The sequence below is a fragment of the Rousettus aegyptiacus genome, unplaced genomic scaffold (assembly GCF_014176215.1).
Source record: "Rousettus aegyptiacus isolate mRouAeg1 unplaced genomic scaffold, mRouAeg1.p scaffold_m13_p_12, whole genome shotgun sequence".
NCBI classification, from domain to species: domain Eukaryota; kingdom Metazoa; phylum Chordata; class Mammalia; order Chiroptera; family Pteropodidae; genus Rousettus; species Rousettus aegyptiacus.
In genome coordinates, this window is record NW_023416287.1 from 42914714 (window position 1) to 42939264 (window position 24551).

General features: G+C 37.0%; 1 protein-coding gene across 16 annotated transcripts in view; it reads right to left on the reverse strand.

The window, feature by feature from the left end:
- Positions 1 to 24551, reverse strand: part of NINL (ninein like) — a 143862-nt gene that overhangs the window by 51246 nt on the left and 68065 nt on the right. For 9 of the 16 annotated variants that reach the window (XR_004953657.1, XR_004953658.1, XM_016124531.2 and 6 more), the window contains exons 1-3: positions 21883 to 22076; positions 5708 to 5804; positions 1297 to 1469 (exon numbers count right to left, since the gene is read on the reverse strand). Coding sequence is in view for 14 of the 16 variants with exons in the window: in XM_016124531.2 (XP_015980017.2) it covers positions 1297 to 1469; positions 5708 to 5804; positions 21883 to 22065 (453 nt within the window). In the remaining 2 variants the exon portion in view is untranslated. Of the gene's footprint in view, positions 1 to 1296; positions 1470 to 5707; positions 5805 to 21882; positions 22330 to 24551 lie in introns of those variants that run through there. The other 7 variants (XM_016124534.2, XM_016124536.2, XM_036229788.1 and 4 more) reach the window with 2 other exon arrangements.

Sequence of the window (24551 nt, forward strand, 5' to 3'; positions counted from 1 at the left end):
CCTCCAGGAGCTCCTGGGACAGTGCGGTGCACGGCAAGCACTTCGTATCTTGAAGAAGGCAGGCCATCAAGATACACCTGACTCAAGTAAAAACCTCATGTTTTTATGACCAAGAAGCTAACCACAAAGTCAAAGTCTGCTTCTGACAGGTATTATGTGTCCCATGCCCAATTCTGGGATGAATGCCAGTTAACCAACACTCATTTCTCCTCAGAGCTGGCACTGAGCTACGGGCAGGAATGTGTGAGCAATTGGTGTGTCCCATTCTCCTAATGTATTAAGCCCAACTGACAACACATGTTCTAGTTCTGGGGCTCAAAGATGGTTTTAAGAAGCAGAACAGTAGCACAAAGATGGACCAACCCAGTCCTCCATCCCCGAGGGCCAAGTTAAAAAACGATAAAAAAGCAAATATTCTGGCTTTGTTGGTGTTGCCCAGGTCTAGTATGTTCCTGAGATAAGTGACTTTAGGATCTAAATACATATGTTTGTTTTCTTCTTTGCCTCAACAAATGTTGAACATTCAAGAAATTAATTTGGGGGCCTGGGGTTGTCTTATTAAAGATAAGTCACCATATTGCCCCATCTGACAGAGGTGTCTCGTTACAGAGAGCAGAAACCAAGAAACTCCTGAAATCCTTGAAAATAAGTCTAAGAAGCCCACAATTAATTTGCAGGCTGTGGATCTGCCCCATGGAAATATTTCTTGACATGAAGGCCAGGAGGCTCCAGCAGCCCATCTCTTAGGTCAGGCTCTGAACCACAGTGAACAGCTCAGGAAGAATGGGGGCTAGAGTCAACTCCCTAGGCCCCAGAAGACCTGGCATGTGCTCACCAAATTGTAAATGTGTGGCTCAGGATATTTTAAGTGTTCGAGGCAGGTGGAATGGTGAGCGTGGGACATCCAAATTTCTAACCTTGGCATTGCTTTAGAAAAGCACCTTTTTATTTCTATCCTTGACTGATTACCACTGTACCTTCACACAGTACTGGGGAAAGGTGGTGGTGGTGAGCAGGGGACATAGAGAAACAATTGATTCATGTACAAACTCTCTACCAACCCAATGTCTGAAAGAGGATGAGCTTGGCCAGAATTTCCCTGCAGACAAGTAAGCCTGGAGATATTTAAGAATAAAATGTCATTCTCCCAGGTGTGCCCTCCCTTCTGATGATGAAATGCCCAGGAATGCCTGTCTCCTTCCTCACATCTTCCTGTAGTGAGCAGTCATGACTAAGTGAAATATTATTTTCCCAATGTTGAGTAGCCTGAGGTGGGGAAGAGGCGACCCGACCCACCTCCACGCTTTCCAGAGATGCAGAGCGTCGGACCTGGCTTCTCGCGGTGGCCCTGGCTTGCTGTTCTGGCAAACATTTCGCTCCGGTTGCAGAGTCACATGGCTCGGGCTGGCTCCTACGGCCATACCACTTAGAGCCACTCACATACTTTGGAGGGACAGCACGGTAGGAAGCTGGAAAGAAAATGGGAGGTTTGAGGGGGTGGGCCTCTAAAGTGGTCTCTGGGTCCACACATGCCACTGAGATGCCCTTTCAGAAGGTGCAAATGTGGATACAGAGTATGTCTCTCACTGACGGACGAACTTTTATGCACACAGAAAATGTCTGGAGGAACAAAGAGAACAGAACAGCAGTTATTCTATTCCCTGGGATGGGGACTAAGACAGACAGGCAGGGAGACAAAGATTTTCTACTCTAAATTTTACATGCTGTTTAAATTTTTGAGTATATTTTGCTGTTATTTATGTAATAAAAGACTAACAAAAACTAGCTTCTTAATTATGAAGAAAAAAAACTTCCAATAATTAAGCAACATACAGCTCTAGAGACAGGAAAGTAGCTTTCCACCCTGCTCACTATGGGAACCCAAGCCCAAGGGACTGCAGTGTGCACGTGGGCAGGCACAGACCTCAGATACAGCTTCGGAGGCTTAGGCTTCTTGCAGGTCTAACATCTAGGCACAGGCAGGTATGGACTTTAGTTTTGGGATTCATGAGAATCCCTTAAACCTTAATAATCTTTTGTACTTTTCGTCTTACCTGTCCACGTCTGCACAGAGACACTAGAATTCTCAGGCAGAGAATACACTGACTCTGTGCAGAATCCTGGGCAGGCAGGAGAGAGACAGGGGAGGGTGACATGGGCAGCAGCCAGGGCAGGACATGGGTTCAAAAGGAAACAACCAGAATGGGCCAAATGGAGAGAAAAGGACAGGCCCCAGTGAGGCAAGGCCAGGCCGGGAAAATAAGGAGTATTTCACTGCAGATGTGTCTTGGGCCTCACCCCAACAGTATTCACACTCCTTAAGGCCAAGTATCAATTCCCTTCCTTTATCCCCCAAATGGCTGGTCCACAGCCCCTGACCTTGGGACCATCAGAGGAGAAGGCTGGGTCCATCCTGGCCAACCAGAAGGTGATGCCAATGACAGACAGAAACTGGGAATGTGGGAAGAGTTACTAGGAGGAGGATGCTCAGTTCTACAAGGGACATGGAGAATGTGAAGTGACAGCATGACATTTAGGGCAACTGACAATATGCAGGTTGACTATAATTTCTCATGCTACTAGGACACTTTGAGGTAATCACAGGCAGTATTACTAATTACCTTGGGACAACAGGTGTTAACAAGGCCTGGTCCAACAAAGTCTCACCACGTGAGAGAACACATGTGACATGCTGAAGAGGAGGGCAAAGTGTCCAAGTCAGCAGAGGGAAAACAAGAGAATCTGGGGACAAACTTGCCAGTGTTCTAAAGGGGCAAACTACGAACATGGAGAAAGTCAAAAGAAAGTTGCTGAAAAGGTGAATGAGAGACAAATGAATAAAGGCTTTAGCATCTGCTTCTGGTTTCCATTTGTAGGGAGGCTGCTGGCTGATTACTGTGGGTGAGGAAGAATCCTCTTCTTTCCCCCCTGAGGTAGAGCCAGGGATTTTTGTGTCAGGTAAGAAGTGGGAAGCTGTGGTACATGTGGGAAAAACAGGCGCAGAAAAGTTGGAGGGAAGCTATGGCATGCCCCACTAAGCTTGGACCTCATCAGACCCCAGTGGAAACAAAGCCCTGGTGGCCATGCCCACACCCATGGCTACTTCCCAGGCTCAGTCTGCTCATCGGCACATCTGGACATCGTGAAGCCAACACGTGTTTCTGCTTCCCAGGTTTGATTTTCCCTCCTTCCAATTCCCCTCCTTAGTTGACCCCTAGTCCAGGCCCGGAGTCCCGCCCTATCCTTGATGCTGGTCCCACTTCGTCACTGTTGCCAGTCAGTCAGCATTCTCCTTAGAATAATAAGCTGTCCAGAAAAACACATACCTTTTTCATAATATTCCTCAATGTTTTAAAAAAAAAAAAGTCAAGAAATCTATTGCTTCCCTCTTTCCAACAAAAAGAAATGCTATTCCAGAAAAGAGTGTCCATGTGGAAAGTCAGGACAGAATCAAGGGCAGAGGAACGACAGTAAAATGAACAGGCAACTTTCTACTACCCACAGAATCACAAGAGTCATACTCTCTTGGGGTGTGAAGGGTACTGTTGCCCAGGCCAACCATATTTCAGTGTGGGCACAGACCAATCCCCCACCCCAGAGGTTCTGCAGAGCACAAGACACAGCCTCTCAGTCAGCACAGAAGACAGGAAAGCACAACTGCTGACCCGAAGCCTAGACTCCTGGTTTTGTCTTCTCAGTGTGCATTTTTATTTATAGGAAAAGAGTAACAAGTCAAAAAATTAAAATACATTTAGTTATATGTTCAATAATAGCTTTTAATGACAAGAGCAGAATGATAAGGAAGCAGGGATATATTTCAAAATTCTGGGAATGTGGTCCCACAATGACACTCTCCTTCCTTGGAGTATCAAAAGTACATTTTTCTGATCATAGTGGGAGATGGTGGAAAGCACTGGCAGATTAGAAAGCAGGGAAAGAGTGACTATGAATGAAGCAGAGGAGACAAATGAGGCACTGAGGAGGCAGAGTCCTAAACCACATTCAAAAGAAGGGGCCCAAGACAGGGAAGGTAAACCAGGGGCGGGCAGCTGAAATGAACACAATTCTGGAGGGCGCCAGGTTCACCCTGACTCTCAGGGAAGCCCTGTAGTGACAGAACCACCAATGCCTAGTCAGGCCTTCAAGTACTGGGAACCCTTCCTCTGTGGACAAGCACTTGGAGGTAGACACTGGGATGGGCCCTGGCTGCTGGCACAAGAGGTGGTGTTTCAGGCAGGTCATACAACCATTTAATTGAGGAAAGCTTTGAAATCCAAAAGAAAAGAAATAAAATTGTTATCAGTGAGAAAAAGCTCAAGTTTTAAAGTAGCTTCTTGCCTCTCTGGAGGACCTGAAAACACATCCCACGGATCCACACATTTTAGACTAAGAAGCACTACACATTCTCTAGTACGAAGAGTAGACACACAGTGTCAGTGACACTGGGCATTCACCTTGTAAGCACATTCATTTTCATAATCACATGATCACATTCCAAAATTCTGTAAGTTAGAAAAGGCAAGTGGCCTTCTTCACATCTGAAAGTGTGAGATAAAGCACTTGGTATCTTCAACTCCTCCACATCCATTTTATCATGTCAACACTCTATGCTGTAGAGATAGCACTAAGTATTATTTGACACGATACTGTGATTTATAGTAAATATATATTTGGTCTTTGTTCCATCTCTGGCATGAAGCTTCTAAAATCCTTGGACTTACCTAATAAGAGTAACCACCCTTGAGTTTATATTAATGAGGTGACTTCTGAAAAGCATCCAAGGATGGAGGCTGGTTGCCAAGAGAACAAACCATGTGATGAGAAGATTAGAACTTTTGGCTCCACCTCCACTGACTCTAGGGAAGGGAGAGAGGCTAGAGATTGAGTTCAACCACCAATGGCCAATGATTTCATCAGTCAGGTCCTTGTAATGAAGCCTTCGTAAAAACCCAAAAGGACAGGGTTTGGAGAGCTTCTGGGTTAGTAAACAAGTGAAGAGTGGGGAAAGTAGCACACCTGGAAAGGGCAAATGTAGAAACTGGGGAGAGTGGCACATCTGGAGAGGGCACAGAAGCTCTGTGCCCTTTCCTTAAACCTTGCCCTATGCATCTCCTCCCTCTGGCTATTCCTGAGTTATATGCTTTATAATAAACCAGTGATTTAGTAAGTAAAATGTTACTCTAAATTCTGTGAGCTGCCCTAGCAAATTAATCAAACCCAAGGAGAGGGTCATGGGATGCTCTGAATCAAAGCTTTTGTTCAGAAGCATAGGTGACAACCTGGACTTGCTATTAGCATCTGAAGTTGAGGACTAATGGGACTGAGCCCTTAACCTGCAGTACCTTACATTATCTCCGGGCATAACATGTCAGAATTGACTTAAAATAGTAGGGCATTCAGCTGATGTCAGAGAATTGCCAAGTGTGGGAAAAACTACCACCCACCTGATGACCAGAATGCGCTAGTATTAAGAGTATTTGTGCAGTCTAAAGGAAAACAACAGGGTTTTTACCTTACAACACTATTTTACAAATAAGGAAACAAAAGAAGAAACAGAAATGTTTGGTCCCGGCAGTCACAGCTCAGCAGTAATACAGTGGGGTTAGAATTTAGTCTCTGACCTACTAGTTCCTTCAAGCAGAATATTATATTCCAGAAGGTAAGATAATAAAAATAAATTAAAGGCAAGAGGAGGAACTCCTGTTACCTGATTCCAAAGAACTACTGTCTTCATTGAAGGAGCCAACACCAGCATTGGATGACAACACTGCCACAAGACCTTCCTTAAATTCCTCAAAGTTAACCTGGGTCAATATAAGAAAAGAGGTAAATGTTACTTTCAACAGAACTCGTGTGTAATTCATCAGTCTTTCTTTTTTCTTAGATGGAAACATCTTATTGTTGCCTTTTACACTGAGAACATTCATTTCATTTTTTTCAAAAATTACTTAAGACTTTTAAAAATAGGAGGTCCAAGATGGTGGCAACATAGGATGCTGAACTTATCCCTTCTATGAGCATATTGAAATATATACCTATATAGAGAGCAATTACTCCTGAGAGACAGCTAAAGGATGACTGAAAGCTTCTGAACAATAAATGAGAGAAAAAGAACAAATAGGGAAGCATGGGAAACTGCAGGAACCCTCCAGGATCTGCAGGGTTTGTCCGGGACTGGAGGTGCCAGTGAGCACCCTTGTTTACATCCCCCTCCAATTCCACTGGACAGGTGGGTTCTCTGTCCAGATGCTCTGGTTTACCTGCAAGATCGCTGCAGCACATTCCCAGCTGCACTTCCAAGTGCCCATTTTGGCTACAAACAAAGGGAGAAAGCAGGCTTAACGGAGCATTACTACATGAACCTGGCCTCCCTTCATGGAGTTGCTATAGCTTAGTGGGCCAGTTCCCCAGATGCCGTGGGCACATGCTTGGCTCCCAGACTGCCTCCCAAAACCACCTGGCATACACAGCCTACACAGAGTTTGCTGCTGCATAAGACCACTTTTTCAAGATTGGGAGAGCTATTTTGTCTAATTTATATAAACAAATATAGAAAGGTGAACAAAATGAAGACAGAAGATATCTCCCACACATAGGAAAAAGAAAACTCCCAGGGGGGAGGGGCAACCTAATGAAGCAGAGATCAGTAATTTGCCTGATAAAGAATGAAAAGAAATGGCCCCAAGGATACTCACCAAACTTGTGAGTGGAATAGAAGAACTTAGGGAGAACTTCAACATAGAGCGAGAAAGTATAACAAAGGACTAAGTAGAATACAATAATACACTAGAAGAAATCAAAATCAGATTAGCTAACAGAGAAGAACGAATCAGCGACCTGTAAAACAGACTAGTGGAAATCACCCAGTCAGAATAGCAAAAAGAAAAAATAATTTTAAAAAATGAAGATAGGTTAAGGAACCTCTCGGACAACATCGAGCACACTAACATTTGCATTGTAGGGATTCCTGAAGAAGAAAGTAACAAAAACTTTATTGGAAAAAATAATGGCTAAAAACTTTCCTAACCTGGAAAAGAAAGCAGACATCCAGGTCTGGGAAACAGAGTTCTAAACAAGATGAACACAAGAGAGACTTACACTAACCATATTGTAATTAAAATGTCAAAAGTTAAAGAGACAATCTTGAAGGCAGCAAGAGGAAAACAACTAGTGACATACAAAAGAAACCTTCTCCCTCATTAGTATATCATCTGATTTTGCAGCAGCAACTTTACAGGCCAGAAGGCAGTGGCAGAACATCTTTAAAGTGCTGAAAGAAATAAAACCTACAACTTAGAATAATTTAACCAGAAAGGTTATCATTCAGAATTGAAGGAGAGATAAAGAGTTTAACGGACAAGCCAAAACTAAAGGAGTCCATCGCCATTAAACCAGCTTTACAAGAAATGTTAAAAGATCTTCTTTAAACAGAAAAGGTAAGGCCACAAGTACAAATAAAAAAACAGGAGAGAGGAAAATATCTCACAGATGAAGTCAAATATTTAATAAGTAGAGCAAATCAGACATTCAAAAACAGGAAGTGTAGAGGTGGGTAAAAATGTAGTCCTTTTAGAATATAGTCGAACTTAAATACCTATCACCTTAAAATAGACTGGTATAGATACAGAATGATATACATAAAGCTATGTAAACCCAAACCCAGAAAACCAAAAAGGATAAACACAAAGAATAAAGAGAAAGGAACCCAAACAAAACCAGCAAACCCCAAGGGAAGAGATCAAGACAAGAAGAAAGGAACAGAGGAGAACTACAAAAGCAACCAAAAAAAAAAATGAATAAAATGACAAAAAGAATAAACTTAATCATTTTCTTGTGAATGGATTAAATTCACCAATGAAAAGACATAGGGTGGCTGAAAAGATTTTTTAAAAATGGCCTGTCTATATGTTGCTCAAGAGACTCACTTCAAATTGAAAGGCACATACAGACTGAATAAGTGTAGGGATGGAAAATGACATTCCATACAAGTAGAAATGAAAAGAGAGCTGGGTAGTGATACTCATATCAGATAAAATGTACTTTAAAAAAATGTAAAAAAAGACAAAGAAGGACACTATATAATGAGAAAAGGATAGAACAATCATAAGTATCTATGCACTCAACATAGGATCACCTAAATATGTAAAGCAAGTAATAATGGATATAAAGGGAGAAATTCACAATAATTCAATAATCGTAGGGAATTTTAATAACCTACTCATATGGATCATCCAGACTGAAATTAATATGGAAATAAGTGGCCTTAAATGTCACATTATGCCAGATTGACTTAGACATTTACAGAACATTTCGTTCAAAACCTGCAAAAAACGCATTTTTCTTCACGTGCACATGGATCATTATCCAGGATAGATCACATAATAGGCCACAAAACAATCCTCAATAAGTTCAACAAGATGTAAATTATATCAAACATCTTTTCTGGCCACAATGTCATGAAACTAGAAATCGACTACAAAAAGAAAACTGGAAAAAACACAAATATGTAGAGACTAAACAACATGTTACTAAACAACCAATGGATCATGAAGAAAATCAAAAACTAACTTGAGACAAATGAAAGTAAAAACACAACTTTTCAAAATTTATGGGATACGGCAAAAGCAGTTCTAAGAGGGATGTTCATAGCTATATATATGTCTACCTCAAGAAACAAGAAAATCCCAAATAAACAATCTAACTTTACACTTAAAGGAACTAGAAGAAAAAGAACAAACAAAATCCAAAGTAAACAGAAGAGAAAAAATAATTAAGATCAGAGTGAAATAAATGAAATAGAATTTTAAGAAAAACAACAGAAAAGATCAATAAAAGAGCCAGTTCTCTGAAAAGATGCAAAACTTTCCAAGATGAAAAGAGAGCCCAGATAAATGAAATTATAAATGAAACAGAAGTTACAACCAATACCATAAAAATATGAAGAATCATTAAAGACTACTACAAATAATTATATTCCAACAAATCTGACAATCTAAAAAAAATGGATAAATTTCTAGAAGCATATAACCTTCCAATATTGAATGAGGAAGAAACAGAAATCTAAACAGATTGATTATTAGCAATGAAGCTGAAGCAGCACTAAAAATAAAAAACCTCCCAAAAAATACAAGTCTAGGATCAGAAGGCTTCACAGGTGAATTCTATCAAACATTTAAAGAATTAATACCTATCCTTCTTAAACTATTTGAAAAATTTTTCAAAACATTTGAAAAAAACTGCAAATTAAAACTACTCCCAAACTCAGAACAGGAAGTCAGCATTAACCTGATTCCAAAATCAGATGACATTACAAAAAAATAATAATAATTACAGGCCAATTTTCCAGGGATGCAAAGATAGTTCAACACCTATAAATCAATCATGATACATCACATTAACAAAATGAAAGATAAAAATCATATGATATAGAAAAAGCATTTGTCAAAATTCAACATCATTTTATGATAAAAACTCTCCACAAAGTAGTTAAAAAGAACATACTTCAACATAATAAAAGCCATATATAACAAACCCATAGGTAATATCACACTCAATGGTAAAAACTTGAAAGTTTTTCTTCTAAGACCAAGAACAAGACAAGAATGTCCACTCTTGCCATTTCTATTCAAAATAGTATTGGAAGCCCCAGCCATAACAATCAGACAAGAAAAAGATATAAAGGCATTCAAAACAGAAAGGAAGAAAGAAACTTGCATTATTTGCAGACAACATACTATACACAGAAAACCCTAAAGACGCCATCAAAAAAAATGTTAGAACTAAGAAATGAATTCAGTAAAGTTCCAGGATACGAAATTAATATACAGAAATCGGAGGAGTTTCTATACACCAATAATGAAAGCGTAAAAGGAGAAATTAAGAAAACAAACCCATTTACAATTGCATCGAAAAGCATAAAACACCTAGGAATAAATTTGATCAAAGAGGTGAAAGACCTGAACTCTAAAAACTTTAAGGCACTGAAGAGAAAACTGAAGAGGATATAAATAAATGGAAGGATATACCATGCTCATGGATTTAAAGGATTAATACTGTTAATATGACCTAAAACAATATACAGATTCAATGCAATCCCTATTAAAATACCCGTAGAATTCTTCTCAGAATTAGAATTAATCTTAAAATTTACATGAAATCACAAAAGACCCTGAATAGCCAAAGAAACCTTGAGAAAGAACAAAGTCGGATATATGCTCCCCGATTTCAAACCACACTACAAAGCGACAATAATAAAACAACGGTATGCTACTGGCATAAAAACATATATATAGAGAGGCCAGAAATAAATCCTTATTTATATAGTCAGTAATCTACAATGAAGGAGGCAAGAATACACAATGGGATAAAGATAATCTCTTTAATAAGTGGTGCTAGAAAAAGTAAACAGATGCATGCAAAAAATGAAACCGGACCACTTTCTTACACCATATACAAAAAAATAAATAAAATAAAATAACCAAACAAAAACCTCAAAACAGACTAAAGATTTAAATGTAAAACTTAAAACTATAAAATTTATAAAATAAAACATAGGCAGTAAACTCTCTGACACTGCTCTTAGTACTATTTTTGGATATGTCTCCTTAGGCAAGGTCAACAAAAGAGAAAATAAATTTAACATATGACCCAATAATTCCACTTCCGATTATTTATCCAAAGAAAACAAAAACATTAATTTGAAAAGATATATACAACTCTATGTTGATTACTTAACAATATCCAAGATATGGAGACAACCTATATCCATCAACAGATGAATGGATAAAGAAGAAGCAACTATATACATAAACATCACACACAATGGAATATTATTCAGCAATAAAAAGATTTTGCCATTTGTGACAACATGGATGGATCTAAAAGGGCAATGAGTCAGACAGAGAAAGGCAAATATATCATTTAACTTAAATGTGGAATCTAAAACTACAAAAAAAAAAAAGAATAAATAAGTCAAAACAGAAACAGACATAGATATAGAAAACAAACTGTTTATATCACAGTGCAAGGGGAGTGGGGATGGGTGGGGAAAAAAGTTAGATACAGACAATTAGCTCTTTGTGAGCTAGTGGGAGCCAGCTCTACCACCACACTGCAAAGCTACATTGATACATCTATATATCTGCTCAAAGGTGCCTAGAAATGCAGGATTGCTTAGGTTCCTTTAAGAACTGAAATTACAGTTCTAATTCAGTACATACCCACAAAAAAAGACTAGTTTTGAATGCTAGTGACTGGGGTGTTTCAACCCTTAACATAAACAGCCTGAATTAGGTGTTGAACCAAGGACATATGTATCATTTTATAATCACACAAACTCCAAAATAAGACAGTGATCAAATTGCTAGGTTGCTAAATCCACACAGTATTTAACTCTCAAGTTTAAGTTCTATGTCTAACCTAACCACCCACCAAATTTTTTAAATAGAATATAAGTAAAGTAAAGGTTACCCAGGTAACCATAAACCCATGTCACAGAACACTATTAACAATTTTATAAAAGGCAACATAATTAGAAAACAAACAGTGAAGAAAAGATGGATCTGATGACCATAAAACATTAATATGAAGAAACACATAAAGAAAATAAACATGCTATCACTACCCCATCTAGAAATAATACTGCCAGGACCACAGAGGGCCCCACAATGGTTCCCTTCCAGTGAAATCCCTGCCCCCCCTACACACAAACACACTGGCGTTTATGGTAATAATGACCTTGCTTTTTATACCTCAATTCTATGCATCTCTAAACAACATGGTTTAGTTTTCCCTCTTATTGAATTTGACCTAAGTGGAATCATATATGTATACTCTTTTTCCTTGCTTCATAGACTCAATATTACTTCTGTAATATTTATTCAAGTTACTATACATGTCATCCCTTTTCTGATGTACAGTATTTATTATATTGTATAATTGTATAATTTATTACTCTATTCTGCAGATGGATATTTCCATTGTTTTCAGTGTTTATTTTAAAAAACAGGTTTGAACATTGTTACATATGTGTCCTTAGGATTTTCTCTACATTATATACCTAAGAATGAGATTGATAGGTCATAGAATAAGTATTTAAATTCTCTTGGTGAATCCAATCTTTTGTCACTATAAAATACTAAGCTTCATTACAAAACAGAGAGGGGATGTAAAGTAAAGCATGGGGAACACAGTCATAATATTGTGATAACTGTATAGTGCCAGGTGGGTAAAAGACTAGTCAGGAGGATCAATTTGTAAATTATATAAATGTCTAACCACTATGTGGTCCACCCAAAACTGATATAAAATAATACTAAATGTCAACTGTAATTGAAAAATTAAAAGAAAAAAAGGTGAAGGGGAATAAGATGTACAATTTTCCAGTTATAAATCAAGTCATATACAGTAGAGGGAATATAGTCAATAATATTGTGATAGTGCTGTAGGGTGTCGGATCGTTGCTAGTCTTACGGTGATCACTTCATTAGGTATGTAAATGTCAAGTAACTAAGGTATACACCCGAAACTAATATAAAATTGTATATTAGCTCTATTTTAATAAAACTCTTTAAAAATGCTAACCCTCTCTACTTCAGTAATACTTTTATTATAAAAACGATTTGTTCTCACATTAAAAAAATGACCTCAGTTTTCTTTTGGTTACTATTTACATTATATATGATTTTACTAAATATTTTAATAATGTCACTTTGATATATCCTTGTTTTATTTATTTATTTCAACAAGTGTGTTTATGTTTTTAAAATGTTTTTCTATTAAGTTTATTGGGATAACATTGGTTAATACAATTATATAATTTTTAGGTGTACATTATCACTTCACATCTGTATATTTTATTCTGTTTACCACTGAAAGTCAAGTTTTCTTCAGCTACCATAATTTTGATCCCCCTTACCCACTACACCATCTCCCTACCCACCTATATTTGACTCCATGTATCCTATCTACCTCGCCCTCCTCCGAAACACCTACTAACCACTACTGTCTAGTCCGCTGGTAACGACTAGTCTATATTCCATGTCCACGAGTCTCTTTTTGTTTATCCTACTCATTTGTTGCTTTAAGGTTTATATCCATATATAAGTGATATCACGTGGTTTTCAGCTTTTTCAGTCTGGCTTATTTCACTTAATTATCTCAAGGTCCATCCATGTTGTTGCAAATGGCAGTATTTTCTTTCTTCTTATGGCTGAGTAATATTCCATTGTACCACAGCTTCTTTAACCAATCATCTATCATAGGACACTTCGGTTGCTTCTATGTTCTGCCCACTGTGAATAATGCTGCTATGAACATCGGTGTAAAATATATCTTTTCAATATGGGTTTTCAAGTCTTTGGAGTAAATACCCAGTAGAGGGATTGCTGGATCACATGGTAGATCAAAGATTTTTGAAAAACCTCCATACTGTTTTCCATAGTGGCTATACCAATTTGCAATCCCACCAGGAGTGGGACTGTGCATCCTCTCCAACATTTGTTGTTACTTGTCATGTTGATTATATCTATTCTCACAGGTGTGAGATGGTATCTCATTGTGGTTTTGATTTGTATTTCCCTAACAGCTAGGGATGTTGAACATTTTTTCATATATTTACTGGCCATTTGTATGTCCTCTAGGGAGATGTGTCTGTTCAGGTCCTCTGCCCATTTTTAATTGGATCGTTTGTTTTTTTCTTGTTATTGAGTTGTATGAGTTCTTTGTATATTTTGAATAGTAGGCCCTCATCAGAGGCATTGCTTGCAAATACATTTTCTCACTTGGATCGTTGTCTGTTTACTTTGCTGACTATTTCTTTTCCAGAAAAGAAGCTTTTTAGTTTGATGTAGTCCCATTCATTTATTTTACCTTTTATTTCCCTCACCTTTGAGGTCAAATTCATAGAATCCTCTTTAAGTCCAAGGTCCCTGAGGTGAGTTCTACGTTTTCTATGCGTTTTATTGTTTCAGGTCTTATATTCAGGTCCTTAATACATTTGCAGTTCATTTTGGGGTGTGGTGATAGACAAGAGTCGAGTTTCATTCTTCTGCAGGTGGCTTTCAAGTTGTCCCAGCACCATTTACTGAAGAGGCTTTCCTTTCTCCATTGTATGTTTTTGGCATTTTTCTCAAAAATTATTTGCTCATATAAACACGAGTTTATCTCTGGACTCTAGATTCTGTTCCACTGGTTCGTGTGTTTTGCTGCCAATACCATGCCATTTTGATTACTGTCGCTTTGTAGTATAAGTTGAAGTCGGGCAGAGTGATGCCTCCAGCCTCGTTCTTTTTTCTCAGGATGGCTTTAGCAATTCGGGGTCTTGTGTGTCTCCATAGAAATCTGATGATTTTTTGTTCTACTTCTTTTAAAAATGCTGATGAAATTTCGATGGGGTTTACATTAAATCTATATAATGCTTTAAGTAATATGGTCATTTTAACTATGTTGATTCTTCCAATCCAAAAACATGGAACAACTTTCCATTTCTATGTATCTTCTTTGATTCTTTTAATAGGGTCTTATAGTTTTCATTATATAGGTCTTCACATGTTTTGTTAAATTTATTCCTAGGTATTTTATTCTTTTTTTTTTTTTTTTTGCAGTTGCAAAAGGAATTATTTTTTCCACTTCTTTTTCTGATGCTTCATTAATAGAGTATAGGAACACTATGGAATTTTGAACGTTGATTTTGTATCTAGACACTTAACTGTATTTGCTTATTGTTTCTAGTTGTGTTCTTGTGGAATCTTTAGGGTTTTTGATATAGATAATTATATCATCTTCTAATAGTGACAGTTTGACTTTTTTGTTTCCTATTTAGATGCCTTTTATATCTTTCTCTTGCCCGATTGCACTCGCTAGGACCTCCAATGTTATACTGATAACAGTGGCAATAGTGGACAGCCTTGCCTTGTTCCTGATCTTAGAGGGAAGGTTTAGTTTTTCACCATTTGGTCTAATGTTGGCTGAGGGTTTGTCATACATAGCCTTTATTATGTTAAGTGTTTTTCTTCTATACTGATTTTGCTAAGTGTTTTATTCAAAAATGGATGCTGTATCTTGTGAGAGTTTTTTCTGCATCTATTGATATGATCATATGATTCTTGTTTTTTAAATTCGTTTATGTGGTATATCACATTAATAAGTTTGCGTATGTTGAACCATCCCTGTGCCTCTGGAATGAAACCCACTTGATTGTGGTGTATAATCTTTTCACTATGTTGCTGTATTTGGTTTGCTAGTATCTTATTTAAGATTTTTGCATCTCTGTTCCTGAGATATATTGGTCTGGAGTTTTCTTTTGTGTGTGTTATCTTTACCAGGTTTTAGTATCAAGGTAATATTGGCCTCATAAAATGAGTTGGGAAGTATTGCCTCCTCTCGATTTTTTGGAAGAGTATGAGAAGTCCCATGATAATCTAATGGGTTTTTCCTTTATAGGTTACCATTTTCTTCTCCCTGGCTGCCTTGAGAATTCTGTCTTTGTCACTGATTTTTAATAACTTTAATATAATGTGTCTTGGTGAAGGCCTTTTGGGGTTGAGATAATTGGGTGTTCTGTTGACTTCTTGAATTCCAAGCTCCAATTCATTCCTTAGATTTAGGAAACTCGTCCACTATTTGTCTGAAAATACTTTCTAGTCCCTGCTCCTTTTCCTTGCCTTTGATAATGCCCATTATTCTGTTTCATCTCCTGATGGTATCAGCTAGTTCTTGAATTTCTCTTTTATTATTTTTCATTCTTTAATTTCTCTCTTCTTCCTTCTGATTTGCTTCTAGATTTCTGTCTTTGATATCACTGTTCCTTTCCTCCATTTGGTCAACTCTATTTCCCAAGCTTGCTATTTCCTTTTTCCAACTCTTGCAGTGTGTTTTTTTTTTTATCTCCATAAGATCCATTCTTTTCTTTTTGAGGGTTTCAATCTCCTTGCTCTGTTCACTAGTTGTTTTTTACAATTCCTGAAATTTTTGATATGACTCTTTTCAGAAGTCATTTGGTTTTTTCAAAAGTACCATCCTCAAGTCTCTGTCATTTAAGTCTCATATATCTACGTCTATAAGCTTATTTTCTGGAGATTTTTCTCGTCCTTTCTGAGATGCCTTGTCACCTTGGCTGTTCATGGTGTTTAATGGATTATATCTCCGCCTAGGCATTTATGGAAGTATATTCTGCTGTTTTTCCAGAAAGAAGTTTTATTATATAAAGGTCTCTCTTTAGCCTGTTGCAAAGAAGGTGCTTTTTTCATTTGGTTTCCAGTAGGTGACATCTAAGCCTCTTGGATCCCTGCTTTATATAAAGCCTAAATAATACCTTTTTAAAAATTTTTCTTGTAGATATTTAATCATGCTTCTACTCTCAGTTTCAGTCCCTGTCAGTGTCAGTGACAGTCTCAGTCAGCAGTGTTTACTCAGATTTCCCTGTGGCTCCGTGGTGATTGGTCTCAGATGTTATGGGGGAGGGTCCCTCTGGGTTGAAAGTTGGGGGCTGTGGCTCAGCTTTGGTTTTGCAATTGGGGCCAGTAAAAATCAACTGTTGTTTCTCTGTGGTCCAGTTCTGCTTTTGTTTTCTGCCCTGATGACTGGGCCCTTCCACCCAGTGCGGGGAGCTCACAGCAGTCCCAAGCAGGCTGATCAGGGAAGTCGTCACACTTTCACCCCTCCCCCTCCTCCTGCAGGTAGTGGCTGCTAGAGGCAGCTTCTTTATATTTCCCAGACCACCGCCAGATACCCGGGCTTCTGACCTGTGGTAGCTCTTATGCGCAGATCCCATGCTCAGACGTGCTGGTGTGAAGTTTGGGTGTTTTTTGTTGAATTTTAGATGTTCAGTTTGTTATTGTTTCAAGGGAAGAGATCTTGGGACATCTCTCACTCTGCCATGTTTCCACAAAAGTTCTATATCCTTATGTTTTAAAGTGTCTCTTGTGAACAGTTTGTAGTTAAATTTTTCTCCCCAATCTCAAAATCTTCATCTTTTAACTTACACCTTTAATCTACTTCATTTAATGTAGTTACTGATATATTTGGATTTAAATCTATTTTTTGCATTCGATTTGACTTGCTTGTTTTTTTCTTCTTTCCTCTCTTTTGATTTGTTGATTTTTTTAGGACTTCGTTTTTCCTCTATTCGGTCTATTTCCATTCTCTTATTTTCATCCTAAAATTTTCAACATGACCCTTAGCTTACCAAAGCTTACTGTTTGACAATACAAAGCCTGTGGAATACTTTAACTCCATTCACCTAACTCCTGACTTTTATTTATTTGTTATCATATATTTTAACTATATTTTAAACCTCAACGAAATATTGTTTTACATAGTAAATGTACATTTACAATTATCCAAATATTTACCCCTTTTTTTTCATGTCTTGCATTTCTGACCTTCTGTGTGGAATAATTTTCCATCTACTTGAAATATATCCTTTGGAATTTCATTTTGCTTAAGTATGCTAATGAAAAAATCTTTTAGTTTGGTTGTCAGAGATTTTTTATTTTTTTCAGTAGAAAAATTATTAAAAGAAAGTGGAAATGACCCAGATGTCCATGAATAGAATAGGTTAAATAAATTGTGATATAGTCAGAAAATAAAATAGGACAATAGAAGAAAAGAAACCACTGATAGAGACAATGACATGATTACATCTCACAGATATAATACCGAATAAAAGAAGCCAGAAAATATGTACTGAGCATGTACTGCATATTCCATTTATATAAAGTTCAGAAACAGGCAAAATGAATATGTGATATTAGCTTAAGGACAGTGGTAACTTTTGGTGGCAGATGGACTGCAAGAGAACATGAGGAAGGATTCAGGATGCTGGTTACCAGGTGTGCTCAGCGTGGGATATTCACTGAGCTGCATACATTTATATGTGCTCTTTTCTCTCTGAATGCTTTAATGAGAGTAATACAGAGAAATCAACAGAAGAAATTAACTAGGTAGGTCAAATGTTACCAGTTAAGTGTCAGAAAAGCAGGTTTGGCACTGTAGATCCCAGCATGCTTCCCAAATCTGGCACAGAATTTGAATAAATACCTCTGTTGTTGACATTGAGCACTAAATGTAGTTGTTGGCTTGTGAAAGCCTCTGCGTGGGATACGCAGGTATCACAATCTGGCAATGGATTATTTATGTACTTGTTTATTTCTTGTCTTCCCCAACTAGCACGTGATCCCAGTGCACACACACAGTAAATGCTCAACAAATACTTATTAGATGTGTTTACCTTTATATCCTTTCAAAACTGAGCAAAACTCACATTCTTGCAGATACATTCTTTCACCTTTATTCTTTAAAGATATTTTTGCTGAGTACGGAACTTAGATTGACAGTTGTTTTCTTCCAGCACATTGGAGATACCTTTCCACTAGCTTCTGGCTTCTACTGTCACATTTTAGAAGGCAGCTGTCAATCTATGACACATTTTCAGGATATGTTTATTTTTTCTGGCTTTTTACAAATTATTAAACTTTTCATTTTGAGATAATTACAGATTCACATTCAGTTGTAGGAAAAAAATTCAAAGAGATCCTATGTACCAATGTCTGGCTGCTTTTAAGATGATCTCTCTGCCTTTCTTTTCCTTCAGTTTCATAATAATATGGCCAGGTGTGGATTTTTTATTTATGTTACTTGGAATTCCATGGGCTTTTGGAATCCTAAATCTGTTCTGGAAATTTTTTTGCTATTATCTGATTACATAAATCCCTACCCATTCACTCCTTTACTCCTGGGAATCCAACTAAAGGAATGCTGGACCTTCTTACTCTATCTTTAGCTTCTCTTCTTTTCCTGCATTTGTATTGCATTCTGGATGACTTTAGTTAATGAATGCTCTCTTCAGCTGTGTCTAATCTGCTGTTAAAACTCTTCCACTTAAGTTTTTAATTTTGGTCATCATCCTTTTCAGTTCTAAAAGTTTTATTTGGTTCTTTGTTCAGATTTGTTATGTCACTTTTTAGAGTTCCTTCTTTCCTGTAGATATTTTCAAGCTTGGGGTTTTTTTTTTGTTTTTTTTTTTTTAAATCTCTAACATAGTAACCATTGTTGTTTTCTATTTTGTGCCCAATAATACCAATATTTCACATCTCTGTGCATCTGCTTCTGTTGCCTGCTATTTCTTCTGCTTCTTACTCATCCTATCTTATTTGTGTACCTAGTTATCCTTGATTATATGCTGGTTATTGTACTGACCATTATTTAGCAATAATTACAAAACTAATGGCATGATGGCACCACCTGTGCAGGACCACTTTAATCTAAGTGCAAGGCCTGAGGTTATCGAAACAACTGAGGGGATGCAAGCCCAAAGAGCAAAAGCACAATGGCTGATTTGCTTACAGTTCATCTTTACCCTATAGGGGTTACATTTTAGGATCCTCCTTTAAATCTGGAACTCCTTTCTCAGATTCTCTGCCTTGGTTGAGCCTGGGTTTTGATACATAATCCCCTGACCCTGTGAAAGCCCCCAAGACTCATAGCAATTTCACAGTAGCTTACTTAATATCAGGAAATATTTTCAGGGTAAATGGGGTTTTATGCGCTGAGCTTAACCTTTTTTGGTACATGATTTATCAAAGATTTTTAGACTGATAATTTCTTGACTTGTTTGCTCTTTACTGTTTTCAAGCAAGATCTCTGTTTTTACTATGTTTTTCATCTTTTTTAGTAGCCCTCACTAGAAGGTTGGCTTGAGTTTGCTAACTTGCTACTACTAGAATATCTGAAGCCTCTTCATTCTTTTATAGAACTGCATAAACTTTCATTGTATATATCTACCAGAATTTATTTAATTGATCTCATACTGAAAAGGCTGTTTCCAATCTTTTGCTGTTTGAACCAATGCTACAATGAATAATCTTACATACATTTCATTTCACATGAAGATAGACATTGTACTTCTTTCATTTTTATATCCCTAGCCTCTCAATGTTGCCTAGCACACAAGTGCTCAGAAACACTTGTTGAATATATGCAAGCAGAATGAAATGGCAATTTTGCTGATCTAATCTCATATATGTTTTTTTGTCTTTGAAAATACTTATCATCTGCCTTTATCCTATCCATTAGTGGGATCTGATAGCCGAAAGAGATGTCATTTTATCTGATACCATTTTGACTCTGTTTATATGTTTTTGTGTCCTTTTCCTTCATAGATCACAAAAGAAGGAGAAGAGACACCCCATGGATAACTTCAGGTCAGACTTCAGAGTACTAAGAGAAGCAGAGCAATTCTTATATTTATCCAATACCAGACTTGCATTTTGGAAACAGAAAATCATGGGTGTAAGACAGAATGGAGTTGGGACAGATGGAAGGACAGACAGATGGATGAACATGGACAGAGCTTTGTAAAAGTGAATTAATCAGAAAAGGTCAGGCTCCTGTCACTGCTTGTTATCTGTCTCTCCTTCTAACGTACCTCCCCACTAGTGTGTTAGAAGAAATTTCCAGCCTCCTGGAAAGAATTACAACTTAGAGCAATTGCTTTTCAGAATGCATGTGACTTGGGAAAAGTCGAAAATCTCAAATAACCCAAGTTGATTTTCTCTTTGATTTTCCAATACTGATCTTTTTTTTCCCCTGTCACATTTGATATTTCTAAATATTATGCCATTTCTGCACATACAAAACATAAAGTGGAGAAAGGCTTGGGAATTATATAGTTTGATAAACAGAGCCTGTAATCTGAATCTGGGCCCAGAAGTTATGCTTTTGGCTTTGAATTTTCCAAACTGTCAAAAATAATCAAGGAAACCAGATCATCTGTTTATATTTTTTAAATCATCAGAGTACTGATTTTCACAAATGTGCCTTTTTCTCATCTAGGCCCCAGATATAATTTTAAGTGGTATCAAGAGAGACTAGAGTATTATGTATCAAAAACACATCTGCTTAAGTCCAAAAAAAAAAAACAAACAAAAAAGCAGGAATAGAATAAAGAGACGGTTCTCTACAAAGGAATATAAGTACCCTACTGATAAGCATTAGCTACACGGGGCAGTGGGTGCTTTGGGGAAGTTAAGAAAAGGCGAGGATTCTCTCCCTATGCCAACAGTGAGAAATTCTTTTTGTTGTTGTTTTTCTTTATTTTTGTCCACAGGCCAATTTGGGAAAATTTGCAGACTGGATTTTTTTTTTTTCTCATTCAAAATGAAAATAGTTTTATTGAGTTCTGTGGGGGGAAAAAATCACTCTTCCTAAAAGTTACTATGACAAACAAGATAACAGGCACTGTTTTTAGCACTAATATGCTAACAAGAAATAGGAAGAAGGCAGGAGGTACTTTTTGCTGTTTCTATCAGGAAAGTTTCGATTGTGGTTCTAGATCACCATTCAGATGACCTTGAATTTCCTAGAGAAAAGAACTCTCCAAGTTCATATTTTCTATGCAGCCCAGATAAAATCACAGGATACTTCTAAATCTAGGTATACTTTTGTTCCTTAACAGTAGTTTGCAATTTTGTCCAGCTACTAGATGAATTTCAATCTGTATAATTTTATGAGACAATTTACCCTCAAGGTACTTTGAAGCTGTCAGTCTCTGAATGACTTACCTGTGTGTGAGTTGCCCAGGGATCTAGCCCTGTACTTTTTAACTACATGCCACCCACTCAGACCATAAGTCCCTGCTCCCTGCCAACAAATCACTCAAACATCTTTCTGGAAAAAACAAAACAAAATCTCTGGAAGTAACTACACATCATCTTAAGGAAACACTTACTATAATGTAGAGGTTCTACAGAAGGAAAAACACCATTCCATTTCCTAATAACTTTCCTTTGACGAATTACCTTATTCAACTAATATTTATTAAATGCCTGTTATAGCCAACTGTAGTACTCTGCTTTTCATTATGAGAATGAAGTAAATACCTACCCTGGCAAAGCAGTCATTTCCAAGAAGTGTTTGCAAAATAATGGGCAGCTGCTTTTCTAAGTGAAGTTTAAGGCAGAGTTGCGTCAGCTCCTCCCGGTCCAGAAAGCCTGTCCCGGTGGTATCACAGCTGCTGTAGACTTCCCTGAGCTGTGAAACATAGTGGTTCTCTTCTTCTTCATCCATCCCATAGCAGGCTGAAAATGCCAGGGGAAAACAACAACGGTGGCACACAATTACTGTTACACCTCACGCATTCTTCCACTGTTATGATCTCAGGTGATGCAGTACAGGTGCGGGGTAGGAGCACTGTGTGTGGGCTAAGGGCATCCAGGACCCTCCCAAGTTTAAGTGCCACTGGGAAGAATCAGCTCCACCTTTGCAGAAGAGGCCAGACCCATGCTGCTGGAGAGCAGGTCCTCCTTCACAAGAACCAGATTTCTTTGTTCACTAAAAAAAAAAAAAAAAAAAAATCTATTAAAGAATAATCAGGAAAAAGAAATAAGCATAAAAAGAAATAAAATCACCTAAAATTTCACCACCTAAAAACTCATTAGTAATACTGTGGCAAATATACATTCTAATTTTTCTCTATACACATACAAGTATGGTTTTCTCCTTACAAAAGAAAAAATAAAAACTCCAATAAAAATAGATATTAATAAACACATCACAAAAGAAAAATATATTGTTAATAACCATCTAAAACAGTTCAAATTAAAACAAACAAAGAGATACTATTTGTGACTGTCATATTATCAAGAATAAAAACTTTCACTATTAACTGAGGCTCCCAGAGAAGGGGAATCTCACACATTCCTGAAGGGAGTGACAATTAAAAAATGTTTCAAGAGGGCATTTTGTCTACATGTCAAAACTTTTTTCAATATTTTAATTACCTGACCTTGTTATTTCACATACATGAAATTCCTTACAGAAGTTCCTTGTACTAAAGGAAACAGTACTATAGACAAAGAGTTTATCGGAGTATTATTTATATGAGGAAACCAAAAAAAAAATAACCAAAAATATCCAACAAAAGAATAGTTTGCATTTACATGGTAGACTACGAAAGTCTTGAAATTACATTTCTTAAGAATAATAGCATAAGAAGTATATGGATAAAATATCGAGGCAGGATAGAAACTGTTTATAATAATAGCTAATATACTTACTGGTCACTTTACATATATAATAATTCATTTATGGCTCATAACAGTTCTATCAAGAAAAGTCTATAACTTTCTATGGGAAAATATATTCAAAAAAGAGCAAAGAAAAAAGGAGGAAAAATACATCAAAATAGTGTGGGATGATTTTGTGGTGCCCTATATTTATATTTTCTATTTTACATATTTTTATATTTCTTAAAATTTTTATAACAAGCAGAACACTTTATAACTACAAAAATGTTATTAAAACACAAAAACATTAAGATCCTAAATATATTAGGATGAACCATAAATATTGCCATTATTTGACCATTTTGACACACAAAAATGGCAATTTCATTATGGTTTAGCCTATTATATAGACACAGGACCTAAGGGAACAAACATAGAAAATCAAGCAAGCTCATTAATATTCAATGCACAAACATGAAACAATAAAGTAACAACTTTTACTAATTATGTATAGCACACATTCCGTGAATGCCATAATTACGAAGCTGTAATTTTGAAATGGGCCGTGATGTTCACTCACCACAGCCCACATGGGGCAGAGATGGGGTTTATCAGCATGAGGACTGCATGAGGGATCAAGCCCTGTTCACATCAACCTCCAAGTGGAAAATGTGCATACATATCACCTCACTCAGGGAAACAACAGAATCGATGAAATAAAAAAGCTGGCCCTGAGTAGAATCTTCATAGTGACGTTTCATTGCAATTTGAGGCGAGATGGCTCTCCTGAGCTTTTTTCCCCCCAGCTTTATTGAAGTAGAATAGACAATTAGTTGTTCATATTTACATTGTATAGTTCAATGTGTTTTCCCCCCAATTATAGTTGGCACATAATAAGGTAGTTTCAGTTGTACAGCATAGTGATTCGAGATCTATATAACTTATGAAGTAGTCACCCCATGAAATCTAATACTCTTCTTCCCCCTTACATATTTTTTTACAACATTGTTACTATTTTCCTTATGCTACACTTTATATCTTCATGACTGTTTTGTATCTATCCATTTGTACTTAATCCCTTTGCCCTTTTCACCATCCCCCCTAAACCCTCTCCCATTTAGTATTCCTCTAAATATTCTCTGCATCTACGCATTTATTTCCACTTTTGTTATTGTTTATTTTGTTCTTTAGATTCCACATGAATGTGAAATCATGCAATATTTATCTTTCTCTATCTGACTTACTTCATTCAGCACAGTACCCTCTAGGTCCATCAAGGCAATATCTTTTTCCATTCCCTTCCTTTTTAGTCTGTGTGTGTCTTTTAATCTCAAATGAGTCTCTTGTAGGCAGCGTATGTAGTGGTCTTGTTTTCTTATCCATTCGGCCACCCTATCTTTTGGCTGGAGCACTTAATTCTTTTCCATTTGAGGTACTTGTTGATAGGAATGTAGTTATTACCATTCTTTATTCCTATTTTTGATACATAGTTTTTCTTCTTAAAGAAGTCCTTCAAACATTACCTGTAATACTGGCTTGGTGTTGATG